We start from the raw sequence: 18,331 nt of genomic DNA, 5'->3' as shown, positions 1-18,331 counted from the left end.
TGGAGCTGGGAGTGTGGAGTGAGTATGGAGGGAGTATGGACCACCTGACACTGGCCCTCTCTGTTGAATATGTCAGGTGGAGAAAGGTAAAGTTCATTACTGTGGAAGGATGTACTGAGTGTAGAGGTGAGAGAGTGGCAGTGGCAAAGCCTGGCTTGAACTACTGGCAGCTCAAAGTAATATCATATATCTGTGACAGAGCAGTGGTAACTGGGCCTAGTTACCTCTGGTCTCTGTTACTTGTACTGCACCAGAATCATTTCATATTCAGACTGTTTGATATGACACTGAAACATTCACAGAATAAAACTGCATCACAAAATTTCTGGTGGGGCTGGGCCCTTCTGGCATTTAAGAATGAGCTGCCTCTGAATGTAGGCATTTTCCATCAAGCATTTAGAGATACCACAGAAAATCTAAATCAGTATGATTGTATGATTGATACGGGAATTTAAACTCATTTCACTTCATTTCTGGTGCCTTAAGTACTAAGCCACCTTGTACAAATGTGATTTCTGCTAAGGTAGCAGCTGCATACATTCCTCTGGTTCTCTGAATGGTCATCTTCCATCTGGGATGAAGCCCACATTATCAAAGTGCAGTGTTTTTTAATGCATTGTGTTCACTGAAGTTGGCAAAATGCTTCAAACCATAATTCACTCACATTAATGTGGTCTTTCCCCTAATCAGCATGCACTACCAGGTGGTTGCCTCATTGCACTTTTCACTAGCTTCCCCAATATCAATGAAGATATAAACAGGGCTAGTTTTTCAGTCTTCAATCCAGATGTAAATTTTATTTAACTGGATAGATAAAATATCTACTCACCAAGCAGTGGCAGACCACACACATAATAGACGGTTGTAACTGGCAAACTTCTTCAGACAGAAGGGTTGAAGGGGAAGGAAGAGGTGTGTTAAGGAAAAGTACTGGAGAGGTCTAGGAAAGAGATACATTTTGGGAAAGTCACCCAGAACTGCAGGTCAGGGGAGACTTATCATACGGGATGTTTTTTTGGACTGCTTCGGACAAGATTTGAAAACCAAAGAGCTTAAATGTGGAAGACAGGGTAATATGCAGAGAGATTACTGTTTAAACATCATGCATGAGTTAAACCCGTGGTTGTGGGTGACTTTCCCAAAATATATCCCTTTTCCTAGACCTCTCCTGTCCTTTTCCTTCACCACTCTTCCTTCCCCTTCAACCCTTCTGCCTGAAAAGGAGCCACTGGCTCCAAAAGCTTGATGTCTTTTATGTGTGTAGTCTGCCACTGCATGGTGAGTAGACTTTTTATCCATCCAATTAATTAATTTTGTCAATAATTGATTGTTTTCACAGATATAAATTTTGTGTAATATGGTACAGTACCTCATATGACAGTACTATCTTTAATAAGCATTTTTGGATACTGAGTCAAATATGTTTTTGGAAGTGACGAAAGATTGTATCCACCTTATTGCATGCTCCAAAGCTTTCAGGACATTGGGTTATAAAATGTGATTCAGGCTTCACAATACCAATGGTTTCATTTTTGTTGGCTTGGAGGAAGTCATTCTGTTTGAGATGTTGGTACCTCATTAAGTTTCAGCTTAGAACACAGTCTAAAATTCTACAACAGATGGATATCAATGATACTGTGTGGTAATTTTGTGGATCACTTCTGCTATGGTACCCTTCTTCTTGACGTATGTGATCTGTACGTACTTTCAACCACTGGTTGTAATTTCTTTCTTTGCCTCTCCCAAGGGTATACAGTACAATCTCACAGGGTTCTATTGGGTCATGGAGCATTGTTCAGTTTGTCATTCCAGTTTTTTTCTATTCCACTGCCACAAATATCTATATTGCTCATCTCGGCAGCACTGTGAGAGTTAAACTGGGTGGAGCAGTACTCTTGGAAATTCCTTTATAAAGAAATATTTGAAAACAGATTTCAGCTTACAGTTTTTTAGTTTAGTTTGGTCCTTAGATCATATTTGACAATAGTATTAGAGTGTCATGTTGTCAGTTTTATAAAAAATAAGCAAAACTTCTTACAAATGTATCATTAATACATAAAAACAAACTTTTTAAGTAATAATAGTGACGACAGATAATCAGTGACAACCAGTTATTGTAAATGATGCAAACATCTTTTAGTAATACACAGTAATGATAAGTACTGACAGCCTGCACTAATTCACATAACGATCTTGCACACATAAGAAAAGTTGGAAGAGTTTACTTATATCCTGCAAAATACTAAAACATTTTTATAGTATTTGCAAAGATCCACAAAAACCAGAAAACTTTGATGAATATTATAAAGCTTACAAAAAGACTTACAATAACAGACATAACACATTCAGCACTGTGCCCGTATACCACACAGGCGCACATGTAACAAGCATGTGAATGATGCCCTTATCCCGTATGGGCACAGCTTTTCCATTCATTGAAATGTGTTTTTCCACATGCTTCACGATTGCTGGCTGTAGGATAGCCATAGTAGTTCATATTTTGACTACAAGATGCAATAGGAGTCAATTTACAAATAAATGTGCCTTTACTGAACATGGTCCGGAACCGCGCGACTGCTACGGTCGCAGGTTCGAATCCTGCTTCGGGCATTCATGTATGTGATGTCCTTAGGTTAGTTAGGTTTAAGTAGTTCTAAGTTCTAGGGGACAGATGACCACAGATGTTAAGTCCCATAGTGCTCAGAGCCATTTGAACCATTTTACTGAACATGTTGTAGGAACATCTGGCACTAACTGTCAGAACTTGTGTGAAGAAGAGAAAGGGCCTAACAACAAGCTTCAAAACATGGAATTTGAAGCAAAATGAATTTATTTTCTCTCTTTTTTTTCTTTTCAATCTTTACCATTTCAGTCAGCATTACAGTACTACCCACTCTCAAGAAAAATGATGAAGAGGTGGGAAAAAGATTTTCTTTCAAGTTTTCATAGTGTCTACTGTGAATAGTTTTATTTAGTATAAGGATGTCACCAAACAAAAGATGACTCTAGTGGAATGTATAAAAGAGGTTAGCATGGAGGAGAGAGATATTTGGTCATTGGAACCACCACTAACTACTAGACCAGACAAAAATTTTGGTCGTCATGTTCCAGAAATGGTACCATCCACTGCCAACAAAGTAAATGCCACATGCTACTGTAAAGTTTGCTCTGAAAAAGGAAAGATAGAGACTGGAAATCACATAAGGAAAGAAAGTAGATGGTAATTCAAAGTCTGCAATGTTGGACCGTATGTACCATAATGTTTCCAAGACTATTTGCAAGAAAAATAACATATAAATTACATGTAATAAACTTTTGTCACAAAATATGAAATAAATAAGAACTTGTGAAGCTATTTTTTTGTTTTGTTTTTATTTCCATACAAAATCGTTGTGAGCAAATGTAAAACTTTTTCCAGGGAGCAGTTTTTTCACGTTTTTGGCAACTCTCATACAGCAGTACTGATGCGAACATATGTGTAAGCAAGCGTATTTCCGAATCTATTCATTATGGGGCGTACAATGATGTAATATGTGTGCCTCTAAGATGCTTGACTTCTGTGTGATTATTCTTTAAATTTTCTAGAAAAGTGGCTGAAAAAAAAAAAAAAAAGAAAGTTGTGGGGAACATCATTGCTCAGTCATCAAACAGTTAGGGGTACATGAAAGATAACTAACAAAGAAACAGGAAAACTGACAGACAATAACAGGAAATGCCTAAACTCAAAGTAAATAGTAGACTAACAGAAGATCCTTTAGCTGCTAGCAGTGCTTTCAACAATGGCTTACACAAAATAACAAAGGCAATCCTCTGCAAGCTCTGTGTCTGCTTAAACATAAGCAAGACACCACCATTAACTCATGTTATTTCTATCCTAAAATAGAAAAGAGGAAGAAGTAGTAATGCAATTTGATAATTGGGCTTTCATGTAAAAGTTTAAGGCTAATGACGAATGAAATGGCCAAACCCCTCTGCCACCTATTTAATTCATGTCTGATGGTAGTCTTCCAAATACGATGAAAACAGCCAGTGTTTTACCACTATAAAAAAAAAAAACGGAGATCCATGCTGTTCTGGCAACTATAGACCAGTTAGCCTACTGTCCATTTTCTCAATTATATAAATTAGATTTATGTCATGTTTTGAAAGAAATTGTATCATAAATAGTAGAAAATTTAGATTCCAGAAAGGAAAATCAACACTTTCAGCAAAATTTGAATTTATAAATATAATCCCACAGGGATCAGATGAAGGCCAAAATCCTTTTGGTATATTTTGTGACTTACTGGAAGTTTTGAACCTAGGTGACTATGATATTTTAATAAGTAAACTTGATCACTAGGAGATAAGGAAAACAATAGTAGAAATACATTTTGAACAAAAGAGAATTTTTATTAGAATTTCAACAAATAAGTCATGGTGTATCACAAGACAGTATACTGTGACCACTGTTGCCTCTCAGCACTGAAAGCAAAATGATTCTTTTTGTAGATGATGCCACTAGCACAACTGTTGGCACAAATTTATGTGATACTATTAGAAAAAGCAAATTGAGTCTCGAGTCTACCACTCATTGGCTAGGAGCCAATAGGCTAATTCTCAATAAAGAGAAAACTAAAACAATACTATTTAGGAAGGCAAATAGATGAATTGCCACAATTACAAGAATTGGATATTAACGTAATTCAAAACACAAAGTTCAAGCAAACTACGTTCGGTTTTATTTGTTCTCAGAAACATTAAACCACTAGTAACAGATGATGCTATGTGAATGGTGTATTTCTTATATTTTAATGCTACCATGACCTATGTAATACAAATATGGGGTCACTTGAGTGATGTAAAAAAATTTTTCAAGCTGCAAAAAATAACCATCAGAATAATGCCTAATGCAAGAAAAAGAAATAGCTATAAGCCTCTATTCAAAAACATAAAACTTTGCCCTTTTACAGTATGTACATATATAAAATACAACTGTTTGCATGGTAACATAAAAAAAATTCAATAAAAATTAAGATATACATAACAGTGCTCAGCACTTGAGTTGTAAAAAGAGAGGTTCCAAAACTTCTGGGTGTACACATCTTAAACCAGCAGTACTGGTATAGCATACTGACATGTACTGTCACATATCAAGCATTGACTACACTAACTAAAACAGCATAAAGTTAAGAGTTTCACAACAAAACACAGCTAAGCTAGAAAGAAGTACAGCAAAAAAACTGTACAACTGTAACTGTTTAGCATTTCATATTTCAAACATTATCTTGAAAGAGAAATTTAAGCATACAATAAAGCTGTTGCTTATAGCAAGTACTATTCCATCAATGTATATGTATCAAATGCAAAAAATTGGAAATAGGCATACAGTAAAATGGAATTAAAATGTGCACAGATAGATATACGAGGGTTGACTGAAAAATTATGCCTCCACCTTCATAACTCTTCCACAGTTGCCAGCATTGGTATGCGGCAGATACTGGCTTGTTCCGTAGCCTCTTCTCCACAGCTCCAGTTGGCGGGAGGCATTGAACAGTTGTGTTGTTACAGTGTAAAGTATGGAACCCTGTACAGATGGTGAGTCAATGCGATTTAAGCAATGTGCAGTCATTGAATCCTTAACAGCAGAAGGTGTCACCCCACAGGAGATTCATCAGAGAATGAAAACAGTTTATGGTGATTGTATTGATGTGAGTACTGTGCATCATTCGGTGAGTAATTTAAATATGTTTAGGTGGGAACATCTGACCTGCATGACAAACAAAGAGTTGGATGGCCTGTGACAGCAACCACTGAGTTTCACAAGCAAAACATTGACAGATTGATTCAGGATGATCGTCGTACCACTCAGGCAGAAAATGCCATTACAATTGGCATTTCACAAAAGCGTGTGGGTGACATTATTGCTTTGCTTGGCTATCGGAAGATCTGTGCACAATGGGTACCCTGGATGCTGACTCCTGAAATGAAAGCGTACAGACTTCAAATTCGCCAGGAACTCCTCTCGTGTTACGAGAATGAAGGTGAAGCATTTCTCCATTCAATTGTGATATGAGATGAAACGTGGGTACATGATTATGACCTGGAGTCGAAATGTCGGGGTATGGAATATCGACACAGAGACTTGCCCCAGAAAAAGAAATTCAAGGAGCAGCCCTCATCTGGAAAAATCATGCCCACAGTGTTATGGGACACAGATGGTGTTATCTGTGTTGATTTCCTTGATTGTGGAACAAAAATAAATTCAGAGCGTTACATCACAACGCTGCAAACTCTGAAACGATGGCTAACAAGAGTCCGAAAGGAAAAGGGAAATGTTTTCTTGCAACATGACAATGCCAAACCACACACTTCATGTGCCACCACAGTAGAACTTCAGAGACTGAATCTCGCCACCATACAGCATCCTACGTAGAGTCCAGATTTAGCACTGTCTGACTTTCATCTGCTCCCTATAACAAAAGATTACCTGCGGGGACATCATTATGCTTCTGATGAAGACGGTGAGATAACTGTGAGACTGTAGTTATGCAAACGGAGTGTCAACTTCTTCCGTGACGGCTTCAGAAAACTTGTTCATTGTTGGCAGAAATGTACCCAATTGGCTGGTGGTTATGTGGAAAAGTGAATATTGGTAATTAAAGATCACATTCTAAGGATTATTTATGCATTTCATTTATTAAAATATTCCCATCCAAACCCAGTTAATGAAGGTGGAGGCATTACTTTTCATTCAACACTCATATGTAGTAAATTCAAGATTTGTTATTATGTATGGTACAATGGAAAAAAAATCTGTGTTGGTAGACTGTAGGTGCAAAATGTGCAATTACAAATGATGCTATTATATTTAAAAATAAAGTACAGTGATAATTAAATGGTGTATGTGACAATGCAACTATGTGCTTGCATCTGGTCCACATTCATGCACCAAAGCTGCTAAACAAATAAATAGATAAAATTATATTTTTATGTCATACTGCACAAAATACTAATTAAATTTATACAAAGCGAAAACTGCTTAAAATATTGCGCGTAAACCATACTGAAGAAAGTATTTAAACGTTTATACATTTTGAAAACTATTTAAAATCATATTTCAACTAATACCATACACAGAATCAGGTACACAATTTTCCTGTTAGTCCGTATATTCTACTCTGTATTTTCAGTGTTACACTTGGTCTTCCTTTTTTCTGCTTTCAGGAAATTATTTTCCACATGAAAAGGAATTTTTTTACTCCATTTACAATATTAAATTTGTTTGTTCTATGATTTCACCTGCAAGCACTGCTTCACCTTACACCGGTAATCACCCTGCATTTGTAACGCCCCTGTCTGTTATTTTCAGCCTTTTGCTACAGATGTAGTAACTTTCTCTAGTTCTTCTGTTGTGGTCATGAAAATCTCTGTTTAGAGGCACTGTGCAGTTTACCATTAAATGAAGTATTGTCTCATATATGTACAAACTTGGCTACAGTTAATACTTGAAATTCTTTAAATTTATTTTTGCTGTGGTGTTAGTTTCTGACTTTGCATCTGACAGCTTTCTTTCAAATTTTTAAAATTCTCTGTGTAAGTACGTCTGCTGCTCCTTCCCATATTGTCATACAGCACAACATGTGAGGCGGAATAAGTCGATAACACATGTTTAGCAGGATTTCTGTGTCCATCAAGAGAGCATTTTCTTCGTTAAGAATATATTTGTGGTTATTTGTGAATGCATTTCATCAATGATGTTTTCTCATGTCAGAAATTCGTCCACCTCTATTCCTACAAACCTTTTACAGTCTCCCTTCTCTATGTTTGCATCTCCAATGCTCATAATAAAATTGTCTGAGCCGTTAGTTTTGTTTGATTCACATTTTGTACATGTCTGTTGATTAATAGATTATTTTCTATAAAGTACCTTTCAGCCATTTGCATGTTCGCGCTGACTCTCTTTTTCAAATCTTTCACTGAGTCACTACATACTAGTTAAGTTTTGTCATCAGCATCAGCAGTGGGCATATCATTTATTTACAACACAAAGAGCAGGGGTCCTAGTACTGAACCCTGAGCTACTCTCAGCTTGTCCTACATGAGACATGGCTGCGGGTCTCAATTGGATTATAATGAAAGGCAAGCAGTATTTCTTCTGTTTAGCCTCACAGAAGCGTTCTGAAGCAGAAGTAATCAATCAAAGTCATACCGGTTCGTGTTAATGGTGAATGTGAACATATATAAGTCTACAGCTTTGAGGAAAATGTGCGTAGCTATTGAGTAAAATAATATACTTAAAAATTTACTTCGTGAAAATGTTATATAAAACATATTACTGAAAAATTAGTTAACATGATTTGGTAATAAATCTGCAAGCGGCGAAAGCTTTATAGTGGCAACACCATGGGCATTATTCTATTAGATACCATCGACCTTTGGCTCTCCTATCCGTATGAGTGGAAGTCAAAATATCGTTTATACACGTAGTGGCTTATCTTTAACGGGTCAATGGATTGTGTCTTACAAATAAAATCTTTGGTGTCAAGTGTGTGTGCGGAGTGGCGGGGTGGTATGCATGTGTGTGCGTGCGCCAGGTAGTGTGTAAGTGTTATGAACGTGCGTGTCTCGTGATGCAAACGTAATTTGAAGTTTGTTTATTGGCGAGCCTGTGGATATTTATTGTAAATTTATCCTTCCTTCCAGTTTGTGTTTGTAAGTGTTGTCTGAAGCACCCTTTCGCCGTTGCCGCGATGGCGCTGCGAAAGGTTAAAGGAAATTTGGAACGAATGTTTGATAAGAATTTAACGGATTTGGTGAGAGGTATTAGAAACAACAAGGACAATGAGGTAAGAAGGCGTAGTAATTACGCAGTGAAGTTGACATGTTGTAGTATTTCTTGTTTACAGAGCTGTGAGTGCCACATGACAGGTACACAAGTTGTCAAGTGACGTTTAGTGACAGCTCACTTGAGTGTACAAGCTTATGGTCATTACTGGTCTTAACGTTAAGCTGTTTTCAAACATAAATAGAAACTATATACTTGGTTTTAGATGATCTTTTTAGTGTCAATCACCTAAATATCTGTAGATAACTTAAATGTGACCTGGATGAGGCCACAGTTCGACAGCTTGTCAGTCTCTCCCCCATCCCGTTGGTATTTGTCATTTATTATTACGTATCCTTACTGAGAAGTGCGAGAAAGAAGGTACTGCTTAATTTGATACTCTTAGTTATGACTCGTCACATGATTCATTAACAGACATTTACGCACTTTTTGAACCTTTTTTAAATCTCTTTCCCCCTCCTGTGACGTTGCCCTCCAAAAATATTAAATAGATATTTGTTGTAATACCTCTTCCTACAGTTAACCTGTCAATATTTTAAACAACTGACTGTTTAAAATCATCTTTTTGAGTGGTACATTAATTCTCTGTACTGCCAGCTGTGAACTAAACTGTTTGTGTGGTGCACTTTACTTGATCTAGTCTTGCTCTAGAATCCTTGCTCTCTACCTCACCTCTGATGAAACAGTTTGGAAACTTGTCACAGTGAGCTTTGTATTAACCCATTTATTCCCCTCTCCCTTTGATTAAACATTCGGAGGAAGGCATTATAGGCAGAGAAGGTTCACAAGTTTGGGGAGATTGTATTTATGGCTATTGTAGAAAGGAAAACTAGGTTATGCATATCAACCAAAGCAGCACACAAGACGAATGGGAACTTCATCCATGTTACATAATTAAGTATAACATATTTTTTCAAAGCTTCATTGATGGCAGCAAAGCATAAGATCCATTTTTGTGATGCTGTTATATAATTTGTTGCTTATTTCTGTGTGGATCAATGTCTATTCAATTTTTGAACACACGACACTTACATAACACCTCAGTGTTATGTAGCATGTAATAAGAAACTATTTGAAACAGCGGAGAAGCATAGTTAAATTACTTGCTGTACCATTGCTTCAATAGCACAGTAAAATTTTCTGAATATACTGCCTGAGAACTAGCGTATTACGCATATTTGGTTTGGTGTGTGATAGTGACCTCCTCCTTTTAATCGTCGTCGTGAGTTACTGAAGTATAGTGAAGGCCATGGTCTTGGTTAGGGTGGAATGTGACAATTTTGTTGAGATATAGTAAAGTCAGCAAATGTGAAAATGAACTAAAGAGTTATGATAACTGACTGATCTGTAGTGTAGCCCAATCGCTACATTTGTGCCATATTTAGTGCATAGTTTGTTATAAAACCTAAAACTGCAAGATTAATTCAGAAGAACCTGTATTGCAAATGAGACCAGTCTCTGACTTAGAATTTTGGTACATTACATATGAACTGCAAAAAATACAGGAGGTCGCTATGTAATGCTTACAGACTTGCAGCAGATTGGTTAATGAAGAATGTAGATAGATCTCCTTTTTTATCCTAAATGCACCTTCAATCTCCATGTGCTAAATGAGTGGTTCAGAATAAAAGTCAGCTAATTGTTCTACTAAATTTTGCATTACTGTTGCAGGTCCCACTGTTTTGCATTGGCTAGTGTTCCTTTATTTCACACACTTGGCATTGTTGTGCAGTCGTAATTTGTATATGGTCAGATTCAGTTATGTAAGAATGAAACAGTTAGGCTATAAGAGTTTCTATATTTTTCTGTCTAAATAAAGCTCTTCAGTGTGACTTTCATCTTAATGCTAGTGGAAATTATTCAAATGCCTGGAGCTGGATTCAGCATTTTCTGTGAGATGTAGCAACTCACCCAGCTATAATTAACTTTGTTCGCAGTTTATGCTGACATTTTACAATGGAATCTTAAGGTAGTTTGTGTCCTCTTCAGTGAAAATTGGCAGAAAGAACAATTTCCATGACTTGTGCTAAGAGCAGGTTCGAGTCCCGGTCTGATATGAATTTTCATTGTCGTCATTCCATTCTACAGCTGATGGTAGTTCTTTTCTGCAACTATGAATTCATTTGAAAATCCTTAATACTGCAAAACCATACAGAGCTTGGCAAATCCAGTATCGGACACTTCACTTGACCTATTTTGCTAGCGAAATCTGCAGTACCACAACACCCCCTTTTCAACCTATGAAGGCTGGGAAAGGAGGAGTCTTTCTGGCAGGTACCAGTGCACGTGCATATTGCAGGATACAAAAGGATGGGTGTAATAGCAAAGTTGGTGTATCCTGATCCTCAGATACTTCAGTGTGTTATCCCTGCTACACACTATCGCCTCACTGTTGAAGTATAGACACATGCATCAATGGGGAAAAGTGGCTGGTAGTGGCAGTAAAGTCCACAATGTGGTCGTGGCATACCTCCTTCCAGCCACACAGGCAGGATGAGGTCCTCCTCGGTCATCTTCGCATAGGCCACAGCCTTATAATGCATGGCTTCTTGCTCCAGCAAGAGGACTCTCCAGTGTGTGGTGCTTGTGGCGTACAAATCACTGTGTGCCTTATTTTACTAGACTGCATTTTGTTTTGAGATCAGAGGGCAGTGGTAGATTTGCTGTCCGATCTGCCCTCTGTTTTAAGTTTTATTCAAACGAATGTGATGAGAGTTCAACTTGTTTCCTAAAATTTAAAGGAGATGTTCTTAATGTGTTAAAAGGGAGACTGGCTCACACATGTTTCTGGTAAGTGGTCAGCCAGTCACATTGCCCTGTTCCGTTATTTTAGCTTCTCTTTTATTCACTTATGTTTTAGTCCCAGGTATAGCACCTTTCACTGTTTCTCTGTCGTCTTAAGACATGTGAGATAGCGATTGTGTGGGTCATCACGAGGGAGTGAGTGAGTGTCCTTTTGTTGGTTTCCTTCTCACTGTGTGACAATAATTTTAGCCCTACAACACCAAAACTCACACCTTTATCTAATATTGAAAACCTAATTTCATAAATGTAGATAAAAAAACTCATGATATCTACTAATCACAATCCAATGTAATTACCTTCAACCAAAAATTCACTAAAAAATGCAGTAACACCAATTTCAAAATGAAAGACAGTTATGCGCACACACACACACACACACACACACACACACACACACACACACACACACACACACAAAAAAACCAAACAAAAGTCATAAATTCCACCCATCCCCCAAACCACCACCTGTCCACCCACTAATACCCATTCTAAACACAGAAAGGGGTAGATGCCCATCCCCCTGGAGCGTCGGGACTCCCGGCAATGGCCATCCTACCAGGTGGCCTTTGCTGCGGCTGGGTGGCACCTGTGGGGAGGATCCCTGGTCGACGTGGGTGACCCGTGGCTACCTCCTGCACCGTGAAGACCCACCTCAGTGTAGGTGTGGCACCCGGTTGACAGTGACACACATTTTTCTGCGCTGTCATTCTTTGGCTGCCCTGCGACTTTATCTTCAGTTGTCGGCCTCGTTATCATTTATTTTAGCAGACGACGCCTCTTTGGCTGATTTAGTTTTACGTTTCATCCGTGGGGGCGGGTTTTATCATTAGATCTGAGTTTTAGCACATGTCCTTTGTCTCTCTGTGTCCTTCACCTTAGTGTTTTTAGAGTGGAGATTTTAATGTGTTGCGGCTTGGCTGGCTTTTCCTATTTATTTTCGTGGTCGGCCAGCCACTGTAATCTGCTTCCTTGTTTTACTCTCTTCTAACTGTTTCTTGCATATCTCTTTTTTTCTTGTCTTCTTTTGTTCCTTTTGGTGTTTGTTGCCCTTCCTTAGTTCTTCTGGTCTTTCCTTTCTTTCCGTTTTGTGTTATATGTCTCATCTGTTTTATTCTTACACCTGGGTCATTGTTTTATTAGGCTCAAGACACCGATGACCTCGTAGTTTGGTCCCTTCTCCCCTCTTTTAAACCAACCAACCAACCAGTGTTCTAACCACTGTGCCACCTGGCTTGATGTGTGGAAGATGAAAAGTATACTTCTCTAAAGTCATGACATAGAAACACTAGATAGACATTATACACTGATAAAGAACAGCCAAAGCACAGCATAGAACCGTGCTGTGGGAAGAGTTGTAACCATCTATTGACCATGAAAACAGAGTCAATAGCAATTGTATTTGCCGTAATGGAAGAGTTGTCTGTTGTTTCAAACATTATATAGGGTTAGTAGACATGCCAGTGTAGTATCAATGAACTGTTGGCTGAAATTAAGTGGGGTCATACTGTGGACACATTGGAGGCTTAATGGTTTTTCAGAAGACTGCAATGTGTCAGTGCTGTAGTCAACAGTGCACAGAACTTTATGTTAATTGTTATGGTTTGGGTGGCAGCACTATACAGATTAGAGCCATTAGTAATAATCTTCTGTTAGCTGAACTATGAACAAAGGTTCCATATGCCAGGCTTCCTCTCACCTATCATGCAGCCCAACTCAGTAGTGTAGTGAAAAATAGAACTAGAAGGATAGGTGTGCAGTACTGAATTCTGAATGAAGAATAATGTAATACTGAGTGTAGTGTGAATAGGAGATTCTACACTGGAGCCAGTTATGGTCTCTTAAGAGTGTGGCATTGACTGTGAGATTAGCAGTTACTGAAGTGTATCAAAGAATGACATACCAGGACTATCTCTGGATATAAGAATGTTGAGAACTATAGCCTATAGTTGGATTTTTGTTGAAGGGCAGAGCAGGATACATTCTGAACATCCAGTCCTCTTCTGTCACTATTGGGTCATTAGATGTCAGTTCAACCAGAAAAATAACATATTCTCACATATTTGTCTCAGGTTTTAATGAAACATGACTTTTATTCACTCTATGGAGATTAGTAACCATACCAAAACTTTTCATCATTTTGATGGCTCGCAACAACACTTGATTGATAACCTTCTGAAAATAAATTGCCATTCTTTTATCATCCACTTGTGTGAAATTTGGAGACAAAATTGTATATTTATATTTTTGTATTTTATTTAGCGAAAAATGTCATCATCATTACATCAAATATCACACAGGTGGAAAGGGATATTCACTAAATTTTTTTTGCAAAATATTTGAAAAGTGTGGACTATCACTTGGGAAAATAAAATTAATGTTTTTTTTATTCCTTTGTTATTTTTGCAACTAATAAGACTTTCAATTTTTTCCCTTGAGAACCATAAAGAAGCTGTTGAAATTTGAAGGACCCTGAATAATATACTTTTGAGCAAACTGAAATTTTAAGTTATTAAACTTATAAAAGGAACAGACTCAGCCAACAGTATTTTAAAAAAGCTCAATTTAGTTAAAATTTATAACAGTAACCTATTTTTTTCTGAATAGAGCATTACACTGCTGTGAAAATTGGTAAGTTCTTCCACTTTATGTTTTAGGATTTTCAGCAACAGTAATCATATGACGTATATGGGAACCAGGCAAATATCATATCATTCAAGCCAGTGGAATGGTGGCAAAATTCTTGAAGGACAGATAAATTGTATAGTAACATCATGTTGAGTTGTATTTTATTCAGTGATTATCCCAAAGTACCACTCACTGGAGTATTTACAAGTTACATATCTTGACTGGATCAAATTTTCTCCTGTAACAAAAATGCCGGTTTATACTTTAAATTATATTGCAAGGTGTGCTCCACATCAGTACTGATCATCCTTGTTTCCAAATTCCCTAAACAACCTAATGGTTTCAAGTTACAGAAACTTCTGATATCAGAAAGTGTTTGAATTTCTGCAGTACCAGAATGTTTATTTACAGACTCTTCAGAAATAAAATAAAACTTAACTTTGCTGATGTTATCATGACAAAACTGACACAAATATGATACAGATAGCCCCTCAGGTGACTCACAACTCTTGAAAGAGTATGTGCATGGTGAGCATGGGACCCACAGCTATTGCAACTTCCTTTCTTTTGCTGCAATCTCCTATCTCACACTATTCTTACTTCTTTGTTGCTTATGGTGGCAGCCATTGATGTTGACCTGGTTATTTCCAAGGTTCTACTTTCTTTTGTTGATGACGTCATTCATTTCCCTTGCATCACTCTTCAGCTGAAGTAATGTCGGCACCCTTCTGGGTTTGACCCACATTTTTATCTGTAGTGTTGACTAACTGGGGAAAATGCCTTAAATAGCGTCTACTTCCTACATTGTTGATGACCCTCTGTGCACAATAACTGCGTAGACTCAATATATGCTCTTAAAAGCCAACCCAATAGCCAACCTGATTTAGTGGGTTTGTTATGAACTCTTTCTGTAGAACCCCCTGAGGAGTAGATGCCCATCTTCCCAAGGAATAGATGCCATCTTTATGGGATATTAGGACTCGTGGCAGTGGCTGTTGTCAGATGACCTTTGCAGCCGCTGGGTGGCAGCTGTAGAAGAGCCCTTTAGCGGAGTGGGTAGCATCGTGGTGGGCATTTTGCACATGAGAGGTATTAAATTTAACCAGTACAATGTAGATTCTGATTTGGCTGTTCCAATAGATGGGTCTAGATATTTCAGCATAGTTAGTTACAGTCCTACTGCTGTCCCTATACTGGGTACCCCATGGGAAGAGGGACAAGCCAGACGACAGGGAGTGAAACTGTTTACTCACTACCTGGTCTGTACTAGGACAGACGGAGGTACCCCCAATCACCACCACCACAATTTTTTCGAAACCACTGCCCTCCAACCACCTTCTAAACCACCGCCCTCCACTCCTGTGGTTCCTGCAACACCATCTGCGGGAACTGCTTCCCACACCCGTAGAAGCAACTTCCTCCTCCAGCATCTACCAGGGACAGGGTTGTCTCTCAGGATCCCTCTCCCCAGACACCCAGAGAGACCCAACGTCAGCCATTGTCTGAATGAGCTATGGCCTGGGTGTCAAAGGGCTGCCCACTCATCTGTCCCATGCCTACAGTGGATATGCCCTCCCAAGAAACTGCCACCAAAAGTTGCAAAACAGGAGGTAGATGTGAATCATCAACAGAAGGCTACTCCTATGACTCTGAGACACCAGATCCCCCTTGCTGTCAGATTCTGAGCCAGTGTTCACTGACATTGTCCCACCTGCACCTGTGGCAAGAAGTGGTCATGGGGCATGACTGCTTCTCCTGGCCCTTTCATGCCTACTCAGTACACCCTCACCGTAATGATCCAATGGAATTGTTATGGGTACTCTTGTTGCCTGCCAGAACTGCAACAACTAATTTCCCTTTTTCTGCAGTCTGTATCACCCTCCAAGAAACTCACTTCACTGAAGGCCATTCCCTAGTGCTTTGTGGTTACTGTGCATTCTGTCAGAATTGTACTTGCCCCCAGGAGAGCAACTGGAGCAGTCTGCACATTGGTTCATGCAGATGTCATCAGGGAGTGTTGTGTTCTCCTTCTGTACAATCTGTTGGTCACAGTTAGTTGATTAACAAACACACAATTAATAAATGGAACTCTTTATTTAGTAATTAATATGTAACACTGACCTTTCATAGCTCTCCTATCCACTGTGACTGAAATTAACAGTTGTGGTTGTCACTAGAACAAGAGAAGCAGCTGGAAACACTCTGCTCGGAGAGATAGCTCTTGAACCATGCATGTTGTAAGTGCAGCAACTACTAACTCTTGGCCACAGGACACGACTCAACACTCAGTATACTTTAATGTGACATAAGCTCAGCTGACTGAGATCTCCATGACTTCGATCACTGGAACCAGAAATGGAATCCCTTACTTGTTCCATGTGCTCGTATTTCATAATTGCTAAATGGCGGTGGTGCCTTGCAACTTCGGGAAACGTGGCTCAAGCCGCCTCTGGACTGGCACCGCAGGTGACACTGCATGTAAGTGCAGCATCTTTGCTGTGGTCGACTGCTGGTGTGAAGTTATTGATGATCGACAACAGCTCGCGCCTACCCCCCCAAACATCTGCACAGGCGTAGTGTATGGGAGTGCAGCACGATGGTGGGGAGGAGGATGGAATGTTGATGCAGTTGTAAGGGCAGGAGCCGAGACTGTTGTCGGTGTCGACCACCCATCCCTACCCCAGTGTTCTACTTGTGTGTGGCCAGAAGTGCCAATTTGAAAACCAGCCACAGGGTGCACACTGGCATCTGTAGGTGCAGACGTGGATACAGATGGGGCACTGAAGATGACGACAGGAACTTCTTGGATGACTGGAAATGATTCCTCGATAGGCTGCGGTGCTGGCTGCCACCAGCACAGCAGGGACACTGTAGATGGCTCCAAGTCCACGTCCATAGTCATCCCCGACATTGGAGACAGCCACCCTGCAGGAGGTTACAGTTGTGTGTGTAACAGCAACTACTGTAGGCACTTTTGATGAACTGGGTTTGTGGACATAGTGTCAGCAGTATCACAGGAAGCAACAGGCCAAAGCTGCTTTCGCTGCTACCATTGCAGTCCTGTTGGATTCTGGATGGTGGAAGTGGACCGTGAATGCCTATTAGCAACTAGCAACTACTCCACATTCACATCTTGCTAGATGTGGATGGTAGGGCATAGATCCTTTGATGTGGACACCCAAAGTGGAGAAATGTACTATGGCGACCACCATGGAGTAGTTCTGTAGTGGATTTGCCATCCCTCAGCAGGGAGTGGTAATCCGATAAAAGCACTGAGGGTCTGATCCCATGAGGTGGTGACCTATAACTTGTCCATCTGAACCTTGAACGTTCCACCTCTCCATTGGACTGGGGATGGAAGGGTATCATGAGGATATGATGTATTCTGTTGTCATTGCAAAACTGTTCAATCCTTTGCGATGTGAGCTATGACTCATTATCAGACAGGATGACTTCCACCAGCCCTTCAATGCAGAGTAACTGAAGTCAGTGGCCGACACAGTACATGCAGATATAGTGGAGGTCATGGGGACGATGTAGGGGAACTTGCTGTAAGTGTCCACCACCAATAAACATCTGGTATTCCAAAATGTACTAGCAAAGTCAATATTTAACTACTGCCATGGTCCAGCAGGGTGTAACCAATCAAATTAATTTCTGAGGGGGAGCATCCTGATGCTCTGCCCATTTGGCATACTCTGGAGTCATTACCTCTATCTGGGAGTACATCCCTGGCCACGTACAATGGTGCTTAGTAACCGTTTGGTCTGGATGACACCCCAGTGACCTTGGTGTAACAGATTGAGTACTTCCCACTGGAGGGATTGATGAACCAATACATGGGCATTGGCGCTTCCAGTATGAAGTAGGACGCTGCCCAGCTGCACTGAGGTAGCCTGACAGTGCACAAAGTAGCAGTGGTCCAAAGGGGGAAGGATTTCTTTATTGCTAAGAGGCCACCCACAGTGAATGAAGTCTAGAATTACACTCAAAGCTGGGTCTGATGCTCTTTCACTCACCACTCTGTGAAAAGTCACAGGTAATTTTTCCAACATTTATATCTCCAGAGAGTTG

The 18,331-nt window shown here is 39.5% G+C and overlaps 1 protein-coding gene across 1 annotated transcript in view; it reads left to right on the top strand.

The window, feature by feature from the left end:
- Positions 1-8,447: 8,447 nt before the first annotated feature.
- Positions 8,448-18,331, top strand: part of LOC126471106 (AP-3 complex subunit delta-1) — a 258,217-nt gene continuing 248,333 nt past the window's right edge. Inside the window, exons 1-2 of the mRNA XM_050099184.1 lie at positions 8,448-8,583; positions 8,686-8,828. Coding sequence (XP_049955141.1) covers positions 8,733-8,828 — 96 coding nt within the window. The 5' untranslated portion in view covers positions 8,448-8,583; positions 8,686-8,732. The remainder of the gene's footprint in view (positions 8,584-8,685; positions 8,829-18,331) is intronic.

The sequence above is a fragment of the Schistocerca serialis genome, chromosome 3 (assembly GCF_023864345.2).
Source record: "Schistocerca serialis cubense isolate TAMUIC-IGC-003099 chromosome 3, iqSchSeri2.2, whole genome shotgun sequence".
Lineage (NCBI taxonomy): Eukaryota > Metazoa > Arthropoda > Insecta > Orthoptera > Acrididae > Schistocerca > Schistocerca serialis.
The sequence above is the reverse complement of the archived record's forward strand: the minus strand, read 5'-3'. Positions and strand labels throughout refer to the sequence as shown.